The following is a 21946-nucleotide window of genomic DNA, read 5'->3' on the forward strand; positions in this document are numbered from 1 at the left end:
TGCAATTTATGAGGCCTAAAATGTGCCCATAAAACATCCATTCTGCTACAAATCTTTAGAAACTTTAATCAACTATTAAAATAGCTTATTAATCAACTATTTATTAAACCAACATTCAAACTGCAGCAATTACTATTAGCGACTAATTATTACAAGCATTTTTTAAAATTCATCTTTGGAACAACACGTTGTTAAACTAATTTTTAATTAAAGCTGACTAATTGGTTGATAACACTGATAAACAAATAAAATTTTATTGTGCATATCTTGTTAACTAGGTGGTTTTTTAAAACAAATTAAATATGCTGATTTCAAATATGCAAACCATTTTTCACCATCACGTCAAGTTGTAAAGATATTTGGGTTCAAATCTTTAGTATTTAAGGTAAAGTCCCTAATATTGTCGAAAAAAAGTTATTCAAAAGTATGTCAACCTGGGTCTCAAAAGAAGCGTATTTTCATAGAGACTTTAGAAAAGATAAATATTTTCACTTAAAATTTATTGACAAAAAAAATTATGTGAAAAAATGCTAAAGACTATTAAAAAAATTTTAACAAAATGTTTCTCAGCAATAATACAAAAAGTACTTATTTTTATTACAAACAAATACCATTTTTAAAATCTCTATGAAAATACGCTTCTTTTGAGACCGAGGTTGAAATACTTTTGAATAACTTTTTTTTCGACAATATTAGGGACTTTACCTTAAAAACTAAAGATTTGAACCCAATTATCTTTACAACTTGACGTGATGGTGAAAAATGGTTTGCATATTTGAAATCAGCATATTTAATTTGTTTTAAAAAACCACCTAGTTAACAAGATATGCACAATAAAATTTTATTTGTTTATCAGTGTAATTTTAATGATGGCTAATTATTATTTTTATAAAAACAGGTTTAGCGAGATTTTTAAACAGGCTTTAAAAGTTGTTGAAAATCTCGATTTGTCAAAAATTAGGTTTTTGTTTATTTCTCACCATAGTATAAAACTTATAACCATACTAAATCCTATTGAAATTATGATGAAACAGCTGTTAAAAATGTGTATCTGACCGCAGACTACACTAGAATTAAAGTCGTTTTATTCATGCTCTGAAAAAATTCCTATCCATTCTTTTATTACAACCCCCCGTTCTGAACTAAATTTCCCTCCAACCCTTTTATTTTTTTCCCCTCCCCAAATATTAAGCACCCGAGAGTAGATAACCTGAATAGATCAACAAAGAGACATAACGAAGAATCTTTTTCAAAGAGAAACAATGTGACTGCGTAGCTTCTATTTTCTACTTTAGGACTGCATGAAAACTATTGACATGCTCTATCTTAAGCCTTATATTATTTAAATCACTGCTTTAAAGTTACATTACATCAAATTGAATAAATTTTGTACATCTTTTTCTAAAATGGTAGTGGTAGAGTGCTCGCTCTATCACTATCATTACCATTTTAGAAAAGGTGTACGAAATGGGTTGTCATCTAAATTAAAAAAAGTAGCCTCCTCAAAATCCTCAAAAAGAGAAGAATAAAATTAAAAACAATATTAAAAAAAAAAACTGTAAAATGTGCAAGAAGTACAGTTTAAGCAAATTTTTTTAAAAAACTAGTTTTTATTAACCAGGGGTTACTTTGAGGATTTTAGCTTAAGCACTTCAGAAATATTAGTCGCAATAAATCATGTCAATTATCGAATAATCTGTTTAAACTAACACAGTTTAAACACATCTGTTTAAACTTACATAATTTGGGTTTATAATGTTAAAGTAATCTATTATAGAAAGAATTAAACAAAATATTTCGTTTCAAAATAAGTATTTCAAAGAGCAAGAGTTCATTCAAAAAAGAAGAAATCGCTTTGTTTCTTCTGAGCCAATAAAGACAAAAAAATTCACCTTTTAATATTTTACATATATAGTTCATGTATTCATCTTTTTCATTGAGGACGAATTTATTTATGTCTAAATTGAATCCGTTCCCGGATTCAATTTGGACAAAAATGATGTAATAAAAGAAAAAAATGGAATATGCAAAAAAACTACAAATGCAGTTGTGTTTTTTATCTTTTATTCCATAAAATGTGGAAAGAAAAAAAACTTTTTTGTGCTTTTTTTAAAACAGGATGCTAATAGTCATAAACGTAGTTTTTCTGACTTGACCTATAAAATAACTTTGTTAAAGAAAAATTTGTTAAAAATGGAAACTCATATTACTCTAAGCGTTGTTAAATAATTGATAATAATATTTGTCACCATGCAACAAAAAAACCCTTGTCTTAATTAGGGCAAGAGAAGAGAACACCAATTCTAATTTTATACACAAGTAGCATTGCTTGGATAAATTAAATAGATGCAATTTTTTAAAGGAACATCCTTTATTTATTAACAAAGGTAGGTCAGTATAATAAAAAAATTTCAACATTCTTAAATTGTCCTTTTTTGCCAATATCAAAAAATGTTTGTGCTTTCCTTAAAACCGCATGTAAAAGTTTTAAAGTTTTATTTGGGTAAAAATTAAAAAAAAATCAGGTTCCATTTCAAAAAGTATTTCGATAAGACGAGGTCTGGTGTTACATTATAACAAATATCCGAAGTATTATATTAAAACCTAATCAAGACAATAAAAAGGTGCCTAAGAAAAATGTCCATTATAGTCAGAAATTTAGCGTGATTATTTTTTAATACTGCTTAATGAGGTTGTAAGAATATTTTTAAGAACATATTTATATTGAAAAAATATATTAATAATAATCTTTTTTTATAACATATTATTATATTTGTGTTTCGTCTGCATGACGTCATTCGTCTTATTTTAAATTTGAGATTCATGCATGATTTGGGCATATTTGTTGTGTAAGCAAAGGTGAAGCATTTTTTTTTGCAATTTATGTAGGTTTCCGTTATGCATGAAGAAAACTAGTCGTTTTTTTGCATTAATATTTATGATTATTTTTTATTCATTAAAATGATTAAATTTTACAAAAAAAAAACAGGGATCGTAACACCACTAGCGCAGTAACGTAATCTAAATTGACGCCCCCCCCATCCCCTCGTAACTCTGGTAGAGCAAAAAAAAGTTTTTGAAGAAAAAAAGAAAAAGCTTCACCTCAAATAGGATCATAATTTTTAAATAGAATTCAAAAACATATTTTCTCATTTTTAAACGCGACAAATCTGAAACGACCTTATTTTTTGAACGTTTTTACAGTTTAAAAAAAAAATTATTTGATATAAAAAAATTAAAATTAAAATTGTATCTTTTAATTATATACGGTGCGTTTAGAAAGTCTTTGCATAAAAGTAAACTTAAATATATAAGACAAAATTAAAGTCTATATATTTGTATAATAGAATATATTACATTATGCAGAAATAGTTTTCATTTTAAAATAATATTAAATAGAATTATTTTAGGTTTTAAGATTAAATCTCAGAATTTGAATTGCTGTATTAATGGGAAAATTCGAGAGTGCGATTGAGATTATTATATGCCTAATGTGAAAAAGTGCCGTAATAACAGATCCAAGGGCAATAACTACAATATATAACCGTTTTCTTAACATTGGGATCATTTGAACAACGAGATTGAAGCGGACGTCCACGAAAAAGTGATAAAAACATACCAAACCAGGTGGGCAAAACACACCAAACCAGATAAGCAAAATTTAAATTTTCCAAAGCATGGTCCTTAAAGACGACCATGCTTTGGAAAATTTAAATTTTTTTCTAATAAAGTCGTTTTTCACGTATCTGGTAGGGTTCATAAGCAGAACTATCAAATTTGGAAAACCAAATACTGTGGAAGGCTATAATCAACACAGTCCAAAGTTAACGTTTGGTGCGCTATGTTTTCATATTGCGTAGTAAAACCATATATTTTTGACGAACCATCTATCAATGCCAAAACTACTTCGAAAATTTTTTTCAACGGAATTGGTTCGAAAGCGCGTTGTCAGAAGAATCTATTTCCAACAAGACGAAGCACACTACACTACTAATGTTTGAGCTTGATTAAATGAGAAATTCTCAGAAAGATGAATTGGTTGACTAGGTCCAATTGAATGAGCAGCTTGATCCCCAGATATGACACTATGTGATTTTTTTAATGTGAATATGTTAAACAGAAAGTATTTCAACAAAAACGAACCAATATTGACGATTTGAAGCAAGTAATAACAAATGGAATCAATTCAATTACTCGTGATACCAGTGACGTAACGTTTTTTCTAAAATTCAAAAAAGGATGATTATGATTAAAGAGCAAAATTATAATTATTTTAATTGATTAATAAACGACGACATGTTGCAATCATGAGTCTTTTAATTTTATTTATTTATTTTTATGTTTGGCTTAAATATATAGATTTAGTTTTATGTATAGACATTAAACGAACTGTAGACAACTGTAAAACCAATGACGTCTTGAGTTAAGACCGTAAAACCGGAGTAAAAAGCCTAATATGATTTTATCTTTCCCTTCACAAACTCATGCATTAGATAAGATTATGCACGTATTCATGCATAAAATAATCGGAGCGTGGGGTTTTATGAAAAAAATTATCGGCAAATATTTTTACTAATTCGCCTGAAAAAAGTGATCTATTATTAGAAAAAAAGTGATCAGTAGTTAAAATAAAATCAGTTTTAAGTATTAGACTTACATTATTATTATTGACAACATTTTCAGCAAAAAAATTGTCGGTAAATATTTTCATGGTTTTGCCTAAAAGTGATAAAGTTACAACAATTTTTTTTTTTTTTTTGTTCATTTAACAATATTCTCTGGTAAAAGTGTCGTTGGTACATAATATATGAAGATATATCTTTTACTCCTTAAATTAAACATGAATGTCCCAGACTAATATTGTATTGACCGTCAGATAAGATAAAATGGCCACTTTTTGTCGGTTTTTTCAAATAATTTCATAAATACAAGATATATGAACTGATAGATTATATTAAAAAAAGAATGATACAAGGTACACATAGAATGTGTAATTCATCGATGTATCGATGTATATAAACCAAAACATCGATGTATATAAACTTAAACCACTAAAAAAAAAAAGGTACGCTTTCTAAAATGAAAAAAAGGCGTAAACTGGCCACTAAACTATGGGGTATATAGACCACTTTACAAAAAGCTAATTAAAATAATCGCATATAATAAAACGTATTAATCAAAGTGGAGGTAAGATGTTACAAATTACATAACTTGATTATTAAAACAAAGAAATTTATTTCTAACTTATTTCAGTTAAGTCTTCTTGAACGCAAAATATGTTTGTCGTTAATTTGTCAACTGTAATCATGGTCATGTCTTAGATGTTTGTTTCATAGACATCTTTTTTAGTGTTTGTTTTATAGATACCTACTTTATGATATTCCTAAATCCAATGCTTTTCGACCTTATTACTAAACACTGTAATATTATCAAACATTGTTTCAGACGTTGTATTGAGCTATACGGAGCTTTACCATCAGTTATCTTAAGAATCACTTGGACACAGTTACCAAGATTGCAATCTTTCAATTCTGCCATTGATTTATTCGATACAACAACAACTTCACAGTTGTTGTTGTATCGAATAAATCAATCTTCTTTTAGGTCTTCTATAATTTCAGAAACGTCAAACTGTAGGAAGCTTACACTAGCATCAGGCGCAAAATGATCTTTTTATGCTCGTATTTATTAGATCATTTTGCACTCTCCCACTATTCTTTCATAAATTTTTATAACTTACATCTGTATTTTTTATCGTTAAAGAAAGCCGTTCCTTACCTTTGCAATTACACTTTTACTGTCAGGTGGACCAATGCAACTGGCTCTAAAAGCAGTCATTGGGATATCAGGAAAGTTTATTTATATCCCTTTTTAATTTTTCACTTTTGGTGAAGTTAACAACTTTTAAAAAGCACAATTAGAAAAATTAACCTTTATTTAGTTTCCAATTGTTCAGTATTCATGCCAATAACCTTTCAAAAGACCATATATTGCAAGTTCCGATGGCTGGTATAGGTTGGTTAAATTAGGCGGCAGAAATACCATGTTGACAAAACTAGTCAAATACCTTACAAAACTAGTTAAACAAGCCAAACATGGTTCAGTTTCAGCAAGCTATGGATAACCCATTTTTAATCCAAGTACTTATCATGTGTTCTGCTTAATTTAAAGTTTAGCAGAATTAAATCAATCCGTTTGCACTTACTGCTTCCAGTTTACTCTATTGAGGTTGAAGTATATGTGGTGTTTTTGATGCTATCTGAATGTCTTATTGTACTTTCTCTCAGCCTAGATCATTGCTTAGATTTCTCTCTTGATTGTTCATTAAATTAGAAAAAAGAATGTACTTATCAGAGTGTGCAGGTTGATAAAAACAACAATCTTTTCTTCACATAAAACTGCACGGCTTCTTTCAATATTATTATCAATTCATTGTATTATAAGGTTGTGACACCATTTCAAAAGGCTGTGGCCCCAATTTTGTCTAGGGTTAGTTATTCCTTTTTCTAAGCAAATCCAAAATTAGCAAGTGCAGCTACATATTGAGTCTTGGCAAACTTTATTTAAAAGAAAGAATAATTTCTAAACTGCTTTTGCGCAGAATTTTGATTTTACCAATTTGAATGCTCCTTTAGCGGGCATACAAACACCTACGGGCTCCTGAGCCTGTCCACTTGTTCAGCAGGGTAGTTACAGCGAGTGTAACTTTCTTTTCATTTGTGTGTGCAATTTTCAAAAATTAATATTTTTTGTTGAGTCATAGACCATATTAATAAATGGCAATATTTCTCCAATTTTTAAAGTAGTCTATATACTGTACCATAATTTAATCGCTTAGAGCCAAAAAAATGCACTAAAAGGATTACTAAAAAATATTAAAGTAATTAAGGAATAAGTATGTAAAAAGTAAGTCTGGAATATAAATAAGATTATATGTATATAAAAGAAAAGTGTAGAGAAAGTCGGTGTGGAATACAAAGACCCGTATTTTTACGAGTCCGGTTAGCTAGTTATATAATAAAAGCATTAATATTTAATTCATCGATAATTATTAATTTAAAAATACTTTAAACAAAGTGAAAATCAATACCTTTTTTAAACGCAACATTTAAGGTACTTGCCATGTTTGATCCAGTTAACAACATCTTTTGATAGCGGAAAATTTAAATTATAAGTCTATTACATCAGACAATCAATAATCAAACATCATCAAAATCAAAAAACCAAACAATGCTATTATAGAAAGGATGAAAAAATTAACATAAAAAATAAATTTATAAAATGGTTCGCAAATCATGTAAATAATAAACAACAATGTGTCACTATGAAAAGTACTGATTGACAAGAACTGATAAAATGTAGCATAAACCAAAAACTTCCTTTTTCTCCTCCTTTATTTTTAATTAATAATTTTTGCAGTTGACAAGTGCAAAAAGTTGCAAGTCTGTTAGAACATAAAACAGTCTGTAATTCTTCTAGTTCTATCAGAATATTGATTAAATTATACTTATGATGGTTTTTTAGAAAGATTGCAATGTATTTTCATCTTCTTTTTTTATTGAAACACTCTCATTTTAATTTTTTATTCTTTGTTTGCTTATTTTTTCAATTGTCTTTAAACATTATGTAGAAAACTTGTATGTTTGAACTTTGTTAGGGAAGTTATACGGCAAATGTCTTATTTTACATTCACAGATAAAACAGTTCATTTTGTAACATATGCATATATATGCATGCATACAACAAAATAACAATTTTTACGTCTCTGAAAAATGCCCAAAATCTTATAACTTTAATTTTTTGAGATAAATTGTTTTTTTAAAACCCTTATTTAGATATTCAAGTTGATATATTTCATTATGATACCACTGAATTATAGCACTCGTTTTTAGTTACTCCCATTTGGGTTTTTGCTCAAAAATCCAAACAATTTTTTTTTCTCACTTGTTCAGATAATTTTCAGTAATTGACATTTCAATTCTTTTAAACAATTTTCAAACGATTATTTTTTATCATATTGAGTATTTAATACTCAAGACGTTGAGATATAAGGGCATAAAGTATTATAAATACACAAGAAGTTTAGATATAAAGACATAAAATATTACAAAATAGACAAGAAAAGTTGCATGAATTTATCAACTAAGGCACGTTGTCAATTGCATGCCTCGTACCGAGCACATGCCATAAGAAATGCACAAAGAAGTTAAGTATGTCATTTTTAGTTATGATGTAATTTTTTATAACATTAACCTTGATATAAATTCTTTTATCAATTCGTTTACAGATTTCTCAGGGCCGTACCAAACGGGAGTGTAGGGGGTGTCGCACCCTCAAAGCTGTTATATATGCATTTGAGTTGGCACATTTGTACATTGAGCATTTCTGTTGGCAAGTTTTGAAGTATAGTTGGCAAATGTCAAATATGGAAGACCATTTTTTTTTGCTTTTTTGTGTCTCCAGTTGGCAAAAAACACATACGCCATCCTTCCTCCCTCCCCCATGAAAGACCTCCTCGGGACGGCCCTGAGATTGCTTCTATTATTTTTCGAACGAATGAGAAGAACTTCTTTTTAATCATTTAAACGACAGAAATGCTCATAAAGTTAAAATTGTTCACATAATATTAGAAGTCTAAGTTGCACTTTTGAAAAATCACTTAATTTATTAGATGAAACAAAAAAAAAGTTATAATATAATTTGCTTAACTTAAATATGGATAAATTTAAATGATCTTAAAAAAACTACACGCTTATATTCCTGTATTCCTCATTTTCAAATGATTTTGCTTAAAAGACAAGTTAACTATCTACGTAAATAAAAGTCTAAACTTAAAATTCTATCTACCCTATATCGCTCAGTTAAAGCAATAGCAATAGTTAGGAACAATTTTAATTGTTTCTGAAGGCAATAAAGAAGTTTTATCTATTGATATTTATAAACAAAACATCAACAAAAATTTAATGTTATCGACCAACTTACGGCGTGAGCGCAAACTTGAGCATTTTTTTTTTAACAAAATATCTTTAAAAATGCTTAGAATGTTTTTTGTTTTGGAAAAAAAAAATTTTTGTTTTGAAAAAAGTTTTTTGGAGATCTTTATACGGACATTCAAAAAGGCATTTTAAAATCTGACATTTCTGACCGTTTCCAAATATTTCTGACACTTTACTCAAACCTTTCGAATCATAATAGTTATAATGTATAAATAATATTTATTTTTGATTTTAATCTTATTAATATGAATCTTTTTAAAAAACAGTTATCTAATTTGCACTGGGATCATTTTAATGTCAAGGGAAATGCTATCACCATTTATGAGACCTTCTTTAGAAATTTTAAGTCGCATATGATGCTAACTTTCCTATTATTGAAAAAACAGTTAAAATAAAAAATATAAGCAAACCTTGGGTTCTAGAAAGTCATCAAAAATAAGTCGTACATAAAATATCTTAAAACAAAACCATTTGAAGATGAGAAAATATAGAAAGATTATAAATATTTGTTCGAAAAAACTAGTAAACACTTAAAAAATATATATTACTCTAGAATATTAAACAAATTTAAGAATAACTCTTAGCGCACTTGGCACGTCATAAAAGAAATTACAAATTTATTCATGAATCAAAAGCTATATCTGACGAATTTAAAATTCTTTATTGAAAACAGGTCCTAAATTAGCAAATAAGTTTCCCTTTACCTTGCTGCCTTTAATGATTTCTTAGTACCAATGGGCGATTGCAACTGCTCCAAAAAAATATGCTCAGAATTATTTTTGATGAATTCGAAATTGGTTTAAAATCACTAAAAAAAAAAAGCTTTTAGAATTAAAAGTGACATAATTATCGAGCGATTTTAGGTGCCCCAAGAATTCCTTACGGTCTTAGATATCTTTTGCGTAGCGGTTTCGCTGGACTTAAAAGGTTATTTATATACTTGGTTTAAATAAAGACTCTGAAAAGGAAAACTTTTAATCCTTTGTCTTTTTTCTATAAGTTTATTTTCGCGTTACGTAATTTATGGATAACCCTTTATCACTGAACACTGCGGATGAGTATTTAATTGGAAGTTCACGCCTCCTTCCTAACCAATGTCGCATAACTTGCCCAGAGGTGGAGTTTAAAACACGGATCCATTGTTTCTGAGGCAATTGTGCTACTGCTGCGCCACGACTGCTTTTGATCACCTTAAAGATATTCTTTTATTTTAAGGTTATGAATCATATGTTTACCAAGGAGTTTTTTCTGAACAACTAAAAATTGCAAAAGTTATTCTCATTTGGAAGGAGGGGACTGTTACAATATCATTAAATATTGCCTATATCTATCCTTTCTACTTTTTCAAAAATCTTAGAGCAATAGAGTATAGATTTATCTTGTTTCCAATAATCTTTTATGTAATAATCAATTTGATATTAAAAAAAAAGATAATTTTACAGATTATGCAATCATCCAATTTGTAGAAGAAATCTCTAATTCCTTTAAAGATTCCAATTTACATTAGGACTTGTTGAAGACTTTCGATGCTGTCGATCATGAAATCCTGCTCGTAAAACTGAGATATTACTGAATAAATTATATAACTAAAAATGGCTTTGAAGTTACTTGTCAAACCGCAAATAATCTGTTTTTCAATAAAAACAGTCACCCCAGGCATCTTCTAAAAAAAAAAAAATCGCGAAACTTTCACCGCAAACGGACGTGTTTAAACTGCAACTAAACAAGGAAGTCGAAGATGGCAAAAAATTTTACAATTGCTCAATTAAAAGAAACTTTAGAACTTCGCGATTGCGCAATTACCAAAATTTTTAACGGTAAAAATGAAAAGTTGTAGAATCAAGTGAATACTTTAAAAGTTGAAAACAAGATATACTTAAAACCAAACCTGAACTTTAAGAAAACTTTATTATTGAACGAGCACATCGAGTAGGAAAAAAAGAAAAAGTTAATAATAAAGTCAGAACCGTCGTTGTGAAATTTTCAAATTTTAAAGTCAAATCAGCTATCCTTGACAAATACATAAAAATGAAACTTTGGAATCAAAAGTTTTTTATAAACGAAGATTTTTGCGAATGGACGAGCGAGTTACAAAAAAAGTTGTTTACAGGCGCTAAAGAACTAAGGTAAAAAGGTAAATATGCTAAAGTTATTTATAACTAACTAATAACGCGTGATTTTTAAAAGAATTTCTTTTATTTACTAAGGTATAGTCTAAAAATAAAAATTGGATTTGAATAATTTGAACAATTTTAAATTAAACTCTTTTAATTTCATTCAAACTGATTACTTTTTGCAAAACCATGAATCGGATCCGTATTTAAATCATTTTATCGGAGCCGATGCTTTACTAAGCAACTGCTCCTATTTTTATTAGAATGAAATAAACTAATTTCTTAATCCCAAAAATTTAAATATTTTGCTTAATAATAGTGGTTTAATAATTTACATTAAGGAATGTTTGAGGTATATTATGAGGCCTGACATGTGATGACAAATAGGTTTTAACAATTGAAATCATAACCACAAAAAACAAAAGTTTAATTATAAATTGTTGCTATCGCCCACTTTCGGGTCAAATTGGAAATTTTAATGTATTTATTAATGGTATTTAAAAAAAAAGCAGTCAAGAAAAATAATTATACTATTTAATAGGTGACATTAATTTGAATATTTTTCAACACCACACCAATTGTGGAATGAATATATTTTAAAATGATGTATTTGAACATGGGGCAATACCTTTAATTAATAAACCAACAAGAGAAACTTCAACTTCAGCTACTTTAATTAACAATATCATAACAAATGATATTTTTAATAAATTTCTAAAAAAAGGTCTAATTGTAAGCGACATCTCAGATCACTTCGCATTTTTATCTCGATTAACATTACTGCAGAAAAAATATCCCAACAGAAAATAAACTTTTCAAAACACTTTTTTACCGCAGCAAGTTTAAAATCTTTTAAAGAGCAATTATCTCGGCTTCATTGGAATCAAATTAAATTATCGACAGACACTATTCAAGTTTATGACGACTTCCTTAAAACTTTTTATGAAATATATGACATAAACTTTCCGAAATGTAGATTAAATAAAAAAACTATTTAATGTCACCATGGATCACAAAAGATCTTAGAAGATCCTCTAAAATTGAGCAAAAATTATTATACTACTCAAATTTACTTAAAATGAACAAACATAAATGTAAACGCACATGGGAAATTCTTAGAGAACTTAATGGCATGAAAAAAAGAAAACCGTGCTCACTGCCCAAAACTATAAAAATAAATGATGAATTTTCCTCTGATCCAACTGTAATAAGTAGTGAATTAAATAAACTTTTTGTTTCTGTTGGTTCTGATCTAGCTAATACAATTCTTCTTGTGACTAATAAAACAAGTTACTATGATTTTTCGATTACTTAGTCTTAACATCTTATGAATTATCTTACGAAGATCTTTTAAGATGCTTAATTGTAATTAATTAGCTGGCTATGATAATATAATAATATAAACTATATAATATAAAACTATATAAAATATACTATGATAATATAATAAAGTTGTGGTTACAGCTCTGATTCCAAATCTAGAATAAATTTCAAACAAAATAACATAAAAAGCATAATTTTTGTTTTTTACTGTTTTTAACTTAAACCTTAAACGAAATATTCTAAACATGTCAGTGTTAACATTTTTAAAAATTTTTTTAAACTTTTAAACCGGTAAAAAATGACCTTGTGAACTAAAAAGCTTCAGGTTTATTTGTATGAGTTACATGACACATAATATTACTATGTTAATTATAATAATATTATGCTTAGTATATAAAGTGTTAAAGTTTTCTTTATGCCGCAGAACAATGCGCGAGTTCTCAAACCATCGTTTAAACAAACGCTAAAACACATTGCTTGAGTGGTCCGAAGTAAATAATCCGCAAAAAAGTAGGACAGTTTACTCCAACGTAAGACAGTTTGCTCCGGAGTCAATTGTCCTAGACGGACGGATAGGACAAACTAGGACGTTCTACTCCGGAGTAAAATGTCCGACCAGACAACTTACTCCGCGGACAGTTTTCTCCGTGACAGAACAAGAAAAAAAAGAAAAAAAAGAGCGGCGTTATTCAAAAAACGGCTTGAACTTTATCGTTATACGCTGAACTTTTTTAGTTATATACTATTCCGCGGTGCTTTATAAAAAAACCTGGGGGCTCCTTACATGACAAGAATGAGAAAAAAGATTTAATAAATCTTAATTTATTCAATTTTAAAAAAATATCTCAAAAGTGATTTTTATTTTGGCAATTTCAAAGGTAACCATAAAGCATCTTACCACACCTTACTTCTAACAAAAGTGTCTTATATTTATATCTTCTTTACAATTATAGACCGCACCGTTTTACCGTCCAGCTAAGAAAGGTGAAATAAGAAAAGCCCTTGGACGACTTTATCGACAGCATTTAACAAAGGGAGCAGGTGGAATTCCGATCATCATAATGGATGATGAAACATATATAACACAGAATGATGGGGCAATGTTTTCAAGTAAAACTTTTTATGGCAAAGATGCCTCAACAACTCCAGAAGAAATTCGCTTCTCAGGTCGCACCAAGTTTCCCTTTAAAGTTGGTGTTTGATATGTATTGTGTGATCATGGTGTTTCTGGTTACTTTATCTGGAACCAGGGAATGGCCATTGATGCCCAGATGTAAAAATAGTGCGGCCGTGGCGCAGTGGTTAGAACGCTTGCTTTATAAGCAGGAGATCCAGGTTCGAAACGAGCTCTGGACATATTTTCGCGTCACGGTAAGGAAGGAGGCGTGAACTTCCTGGATAAATGCATTACCGCGGTGCTCATTGACAAGACCGTTAGGACTTCTTGGGGCACCTAAATAAATAAATAAAAAAAAAAAATAAATAAATAAATTTGAATGCCTTTAACGAAGACTAATCCCCTACATTGAGAAGCACTACCCTGATTTAGCTTGCATCTTTTGGCCAGACAAAGCTTCATCACATTATTCTTCAAAAGTAGTTAAGTATTTAAACAACGAACAAATTCCATTTGTTTTGAAACAAAATAACCCCACCAATGTCCCTCAGTGTCGGCCTATCGAGCTCCTTCGGGCTGAAATCAAAAGACAAGATTTGCTGATTCCTTTCAACCAGAGAATGTTGATCAATTAAAATCAAGAGTATGTCAAATCATGAATGAACTTGTAAAGCATACTCCGAAAATGTGTACTAACTTTTCATCTCGGGTTCGTGCTCTTGTTGACAAAAGCTTATTGTCTATTATATGTTCAAAAGAAACTTTTAAACTTGTATAATGAATATAAATCTTTTATTGGAATGAATACTTTGTCTTTCTTTTACGAGTTTTTCAAAATTTTTAAGAATAACAAGATTTTAAAAAAATTCTACACACGTTAGCTGTTTTTTGCCGACTAAAGCCAAAAATAATTTTTTTGTTCGACTAACTAATCTAAAAAAAAAAAGGGCCTCGTTGGCCGACATTTGCCGACTGCCAACTATAGATCCAATTAAGCCTACTCCAGTGTCCGATTTGCCCACTAATAAAATTTGTTGGGGGGAAGGGGGCTAGACACACCCTACGTCCCTCCCCCCTCCTCCTTGGGACGGCCCAGAGTGAAAGAAAGGTGAAAAAACGGCAAAAATTGTATAACTATCATATATAATTATGTGATACATCAATATTATCGTATTTTGGGTCAAAAAATTTAAATTTTCTATTAAAACTAATTTTTACGCGTACCTATGACGCGTAAGGCGCGCGCATACGCGTGTAACTGCGCGTAAAATAAAACCTAAATAAAAAATCGAATTCCTTGATCCAAAATACCATATAAAAGAATACCACATATTTTTTAATCTAAATATTTCTTGTGCCTAAGGCTCGTACTACTTACGCGTATACGCGTTAGAGACTTTTACGCGCACAATGACTGACTTAATTTAAAAAAATTAAATTCCTCAAACCAAAACATTCATTAATTAAAAAGAAAAACTGGTTCGAAAAATATTTTAATATTATATAATATTAAAATATATTAAAAACAAAATAAATATTTATCTTATCTAATTTTTCTTTCAAGAAAACAAAAAAAGAAAACCTAATACTAATAAAAAGGCTTTATTTCGTTATTACAACATTAACAAAGATAAAACTTCAGGGGTAAGTGTTTTTCCATTTTCAACCTTGTATTTTTTAAAACAAGTGTTTGATATTACAGGATCACTTCTAATCAACAAGTATTGGTATTGGTTTTTCATAACATTCTTTCTAGATATCTTGGCTGTATGGTTTAATCTAGCTTTGCGAATTTCTTTATTTAGAGCCTCTTGTGACTCTTCAGAGAAGTAACCAATTGGCAGTTCTAATGCCTCAGATATCTGCACACATGTTCCAAGAGTTTATAAACAGTTGGGGGAATCACATACCAGCAATAGTTTTTGAGTATAAGAGCTGTAGTTTCATAGCAATACTGGCCAAAACTTTCAGAGTTCAACTCATAACAGGAGCATACTGCTATTAGGATTGTCCTCAATCTAATAATTACATCTACTGCCACTCCCATTATATCAGCGAAAGTTTCAGCATTTTCAAATGCTCTTCTGGCAGTGTTTCCATCGTTAGTGTTGCCAAAACTCTGTTTGGGCATATCAACTATAAGACTTAGCTCTTCTCTAAACCTCAGTTGAATGTTCGTTTTTTTACTTTTTACTAATGCTTTTTCAGCAGGGGATTTGGCAAAGTATTTTTTTAATGTCTAATTTATATCCTAAATGTAAAATATATTCAAAACATTTGAGCCAGCAGTGCAGAGTAGAAAGACCCAAAGATAAAGCTTTTTCATTGATTGGTTTAGATCTGATCAATGCTGGGTTATTAAGTTCACTGGGCTTAGCTCCGCAAACATTACATGATTGCGAGACAGAGTGTTAGTGAGGGCATTAACCACTTTACCATCAAACATGGTTAAATCTAGTTTGAACTTAAATACGACTTAAATTACGACTATCACAGTCGTATCCGGTTTGCCTTCCTCTACTTCTAACTTTACTTCAAACTTGACTAGTCTATCTATTTCTGCTTTTAAAAGTTCATATTCATTTCTTATCAATTCTTCCGTTTCTTTTTGATATTGGAGATGGAGGGGTCTACAGTAACGTGTACTAGAGGGCTTTTTATTTAATCATACATTTTTGTTCATGATGGTTAATTTAAGTGGAACAACAGCTGTCTGGAAAAGACTTTGTTCATTAACTTGGGCTTCACCAATATTTGTATCAGTGTATTTTTGTTTATAGACACTTTGACTGGAGGCACCATCAAAACCACCTTTAAAATGAAGTAGACCTTTAAACCTCCCCCCAATTTCAGCAAACATTCTCATAGAGTCTTGGCATTCCGTAAAAGTTAATATCCTTGTCAGAGTATGATTAAACATACCCTGTAGAGAAGTTGAAGCAGATGTTTCTGTCACAATCAAACTCTCAGGATAACATTTGTGTCTCTCATTCTTAATTTCATGAAGTGAAGGATAAATATCTGCATTATGTATTATTGATGAATTTGTAATAATTTGATACTGTTCATCAGAAAGGTCACACTGAATTTTTAAGCTCAAGGCATCTTCGGTTTTTATTTTTATCGGAAAATTTATCTTTTTGATTTTATCTTTTTCAGAGTTTGTAGCACTTTTCACAAGATCAACGAAGTCTTTTTTGCTAGGATCTCTAGTGGCTTTTTTTATTGAAGCTAATGCCAATGCTTCAGCAGGATGTTCAGCCAATTTGGCAACCTTAAACAAGATAATATTTAATATTTAAGCTTGTAAACTATTTTTTTAACTGGGTTGAATTTAATTTATTTATTAATACCTTAGATCTTCTGCTTCTATCACCTAAATCTTCCCAGTTCTTGCACTTTCTACCTGAACCTGATGCAACATTTTTTTTGTTAACAGTAATATCTTTGTTCAACCAAGTTCGCTCGTGTTCTAAAAGTCTAGAGAAGGTTCTTGCATACTTCCGCAACTTTGATCGGAATTTACATTTAAATATTATTAGAGTTTTCTTTAGATTTATCATTTCAGGTTTTTCAATACTTTCATAGTATAGACCCTCCAGTCTACAAAACTCACGTAGAAGAGCCTCGAGTAAGTTATCATGATTAATTCCTAACTCTTGAATTATAGGAACTAAATGTATTCTTTTCATGTTGAATGTAAGCAATGAACTATTTTAAGTTATTTTATACACAAGTTTTAATTTTAAAACATGCACTATGCCATCAAACGTTGCATATATTGGTTTTTGAGGTTTGATAATTAGCACCATCTGCATGAGCATGAATTTTTTTACTAATAGGAACTAAATGTATAATATGTGTAATGAATGAAAGCAATGAACTAATATTCGCTACTTTATACGGCAAGTTTTAATTAAAAACGAAAAAAAAAACACAGAAAAACCGAAGTATTTGATAGGTCTTATTTTAATTGGGGCAAGTTTGGGCAAATGATTTTTATTTTTTCTGCTTTCATGTATACCTATTAATGGGAAAATATTAAAACTACTATGGAATCTAGTGGAATCGTTTAGTTTTTAAACTAAACTCATAATTAAACTAATTTAAAAAAATCAATTTATGAGACATTTTTGAGATCGCAGTAATGAAAAACTAAAAACAAAATTTATTGTCAAAAATGTTGTTAGTAGTTGCCAAACATCTTAAACATATGACTTCAAATTAAATTTTGAACTGTTTTTACCCCTGTCAATCTTAAAAGAGTGACACAAAAGCGAGATTTTTTTGAACGAGTTTTCCGATAAATAAAATAAAATAAATAAGTCTCGGAAAAAGGCGTATAAATTGGTGAAATCTTGAAAATTGTTCACAAAAAAGTTAATTATTGACTTTTAGTGGTATTTAGTACCATTATAATTAAATTAATTAATTTCACGCAATACTTTTTTTATGGGTTTTTTTTTGCCGTTTTTTATGGATTTTGACTCACTGTGCGGCCCTAGCAACTAGCCATTCCTTATTTAACATATATTTTGGCGCACATTAAAAAACTATCCACTAAAAACCATTTATTATTTTTATAATAAAACAAACGTGTTTTTTTAGCTTTTAATTGATAACTTTCAAAAGATAACTTTGTTTAAATTGTTATTATACAATATAAAAACAGCGTTTTCAAAAATTGGTTAGTGTTCGTAAAAAAAAATTTGCAGAGATCTTTTTAAGTGTGGCCAATATGATCTTGTTACTATATATTTTTCTTGATTTTCGCATCACTTTACAAGTTTCGTAAAGTAACGCAGGTATTAAATAACGCGAGTATCAATATGCCTAACAATATACAAAGATAAACTCTTACTTTTTCAAAACATCCAAATAACGCGTGTTAAAAAAATCACATTTTTTTTACATTATTACATTACGTTATTTTACATTAAAAAAGTTTGTCAAAATTTAACTTTCACGGAGTCTAAATTATTTTTTTTGTCTGATTAGCTGTATATCTTTGCTAGTTTTTTTTTCATTATTTTTTTAAATTTCTATGAAAGAAATAACTTTGAAATAATTTTTCTAAAAATTAAAGTTAGTAGAAACCAGCCGCAAACCACGCTAATAATTGTAACGGAAAAAAAAACAAGTATCAGTGCACGCAAATGTTATTTCTGAAATTCAATTCTAATAAAGAGAGTTCTAATATACCAGAATATTCATGCTTTATCATAAAGTTTTTAATTCGGAATACAACTTTATTTTCAAATTATTTTATATTCACTTTTTATTTTTAATTTTTAATGTATTCTATACAGTTTAAATTGACTAAAAGCTATTACTTTAAAAAAAAAATTTGTAAAAACCAGGTTACTTAATCCAATAATATAATCGTTAGTTGTTTGCTCAGCTTTGAACGATCAACAAAAGAATATTTGAAGGAAAAAGTTATCACGAGATGAGATTATGTAAACGTCTTTTATGCTGAACTCCGCGCTTAGAAATATAAAGGAATTAGTAATATTTTTTTTGAAGATAAGAAATACAACATTACTTGTGATTATAGACGATTATATTTGTATTGCGCCGTATGGAACCTCAACATAAAAACATTTTAGAATTTGTAAGTACTGTTTCAGACATAACAAGCGAAGAAAATCACAATGAAGTAAAATGCGAATCATCGTTTATAAAACATCGATCTGTGGAACAGGATGAGTTATTGGCAAATGCAGTTAAAAATTTCCCGTGTTTGTACGATAATAAACATGTCGACTATAAAAACAGTGAAGCAAGACAAAATGCTTGGAATTACGTCGCAGGATTAATAAACTTGCGATGCGGTAAGAAAGTGTTGAAATTTTTTTTGGCTAGTTTAAAAATACTAATACTAGTTACTGAGAATTGTTTTGTATTCAAAATTTATTTTTGGTTCAAATACTCTCAACTGTTTTCCTGTGATATAAACAGAATTCATTTTAAATAAGTATTTCTGATTCATTATAGCAGAGTTTCGTATTTGAGAAAAATACAAAGGCAATATGGACTTATCATCCAAGTCAAATAAAACTGACATAGATATCTATGCACAAAGTTAAATTATAAATATTAAAGTCTCATTTGACTTTAATTTTTTTTATAATTACTACGTTTATATCATAATATCTAAACTAGAGAATCTTTGCATATTAGAGAATCGCTGCATTTTAGAGGATCTCTCTAAATTTCAATGGTAAAATGGTTCAAGAAATATTTTTCGAAACAACTTCAATATTAAACAATACAAATCAAATTTATTTCCTAAGGATAAACAATTTAAAATGTAAGGAAGATGTTTTGCCAAACAATAGTGACATCATTACGCGTTAAAATCATAATTTTTAATGGAGGTGATTCTAAAGTACTTTAAAATAGTTTACATTTTAACTTTTAAACAATTTATAGTGCCGTGTCTCCAATTTAAAAACAAGCTGAGTTGTAAGTCTAACCAATTGGTTAAACTATGCCGGGACCAATCACTGCGTATGACAATTTAAATATTCAATATGCCATAGCTGAAGTAAATAGAGTCATTTGCTCATTTTTATTGTCATTGACTCAACCGTTGTTGTTTATTTTAATCTTTTTTTTTTTTTAAATACATCTATTTATATTTATTTTAAAATAAAATATTTGATTTTGTACTTAAAACTAGGAGATGATGCTTGCCGACTTTTCGAAACATTAAAAAAGCGATATAGCAGAAAGAAAGTCAATTTCAAAAAAGCACACCACCAATCTTATTCAGAAAATGTTATCAAGAAAACACAGGAAGATTTTTTATCGTACAACTTTATGCATTGGTTGGAACCCTATATCAGGTTTCGATCTATTAAAGGAACGTTTCTACCTAACAAAGTTCTACATGCTGACCAAAGTGAAGAAACTAGTGACTCTAACAATGACGAAACTAATTTAGCTTCAAGACATACATCTAGCATTTCTTACATTGGTAAACGACAGACCGAATTGTTAAAAGGTTCAACCCCAACAAAAATAGCGCGAAACAATAAAACTCAGTTGTTCAATTCTCCGCTTCAAGCCTCATCTTTTCCACTTGCCTATTCCAATACTGCGAGTAATGACACTGGAGCTTGTTATCAAGGAAAAGTGATAAATGACGAAGACGATTTATTTACGACCATGTTGCTCACACAGTTACGCAAACTAAATGACGATCAAAAATGCATTGTCAAACATGAGATTAACAATATTGTTTACAAAGCTATGTTAAACAACATCGAGCATAAGAAAAACGAAAGTTAACTTTTGTCTACTATTTATAAAAAAAAATTCTATTTAAACATTTCTTTTAAGTGGGATAGTGTCTTGTTGTTTCAGTTTTTTATATAATATAAATAAATTAACAATGATAAATAAAGTAACGAGAAAATGCTTATTTTTTATTTTAAAAATAGTTCGGTAAAAACCTGTTAAATTTTTTTTTTTTATTGCTGCATTGAAGCTAAGGTACTCGCAAGGGTGTTTTGGTACGCGTCTCGGTATGATATTTTTATCTCTAATACATGAGCTTTGGTGCTTTCGTTTAAACAGCAATTAGTTTATGTTTGACTTTTATGGTAAATTGAAACTGATAGAAAGCAAAAGTTTAATAAACAACAATATAGCCAATAAAGATATCGTATGTAAATACGGGATTTTTATTGGCTTTTTTGCTAAATGGTTCTTTATCAAAATTGATGACTGTTGATGAACCAATATTGAATATGTAAAACTTGTGGGTATATAATATTTATACTTTTTTATTACTCTTTTTTTGCTATTGGTGCATTTTTTAGATCAAAATTATATCTAAAAAATTAAATTTATTAATTACCAAACTACAACTGATTAAACTTGAAGCTTAAAACTTGACGCTTAAAATTGAGTAAAAAACTTGACGCTTAAAATTGAGTAAAAAAAAGTCAATAAATAATGGCTTTGTATCCAAATTGAATCTTTTAGTATTATATTTACATAATTTTTTTAAAAGTTGTAAATATAAAAGGAATGATTTTTAAGATTGTGTTAATGACACAATGGATAACTTTTTTTTTTTTTTTTACAGTTTTAGGTCCCTTCACAAATGCCGTATCAAGTTACCCTATACCTGCTAATAAAAAATAATCGCCTAATTTTTTATATCAACTTCTTTTTTCAAAAATTTTCTTTAATGAAGTAAAAAGCTTATATATTATAAGTTACAAAAAAATGTACTTACCGATAGACACATTGAATAACATACCTTTAAACTTAATAACTAAAAAAATTAAAAACTTTGTCATCAAAAGAAGTACAAAAATTCCACCCTTTGCCTTATGATCTCTTATGGTATAACATATTTCGTCAAAGCATAGCTCTTGTAG

General features: G+C 29.0%; 1 protein-coding gene across 1 annotated transcript; it reads left to right on the plus strand.

Annotated features, from left to right (window-relative positions):
• Positions 1-19003: 19003 nt before the first annotated feature.
• LOC101238924 (uncharacterized) lies at positions 19004-20973 on the plus strand. Its single transcript, XM_065809043.1, has 2 exons — positions 19004-19384; positions 20236-20973. The coding sequence occupies exons 1-2, from the start codon at positions 19132-19134 to the stop codon at positions 20844-20846; spliced, it is 864 nt and encodes a 287-aa protein (XP_065665115.1). The 5' UTR covers positions 19004-19131; the 3' UTR covers positions 20847-20973.
• Positions 20974-21946: the final 973 nt, after the last annotated feature.

This window comes from Hydra vulgaris, chromosome 11, assembly GCF_038396675.1.
Source record: "Hydra vulgaris chromosome 11, alternate assembly HydraT2T_AEP".
Classification (NCBI taxonomy): Eukaryota; Metazoa; Cnidaria; class Hydrozoa; order Anthoathecata; family Hydridae; genus Hydra; species Hydra vulgaris.

Excerpts from the sequence above, each read along its gene's own strand:
- LOC101238924 (XM_065809043.1), top strand. The coding sequence starts at position 19,132 with ATGGAACCTCAACATAAAAACATTTTAGAATTTGTAAGTACTGTTTCA. Across the intron at positions 19,385-20,235 it reads ATTAATAAACTTGCGATGCG|GAGATGATGCTTGCCGACTT; the intron begins GTAAGAAAGTGT and ends ACTTAAAACTAG.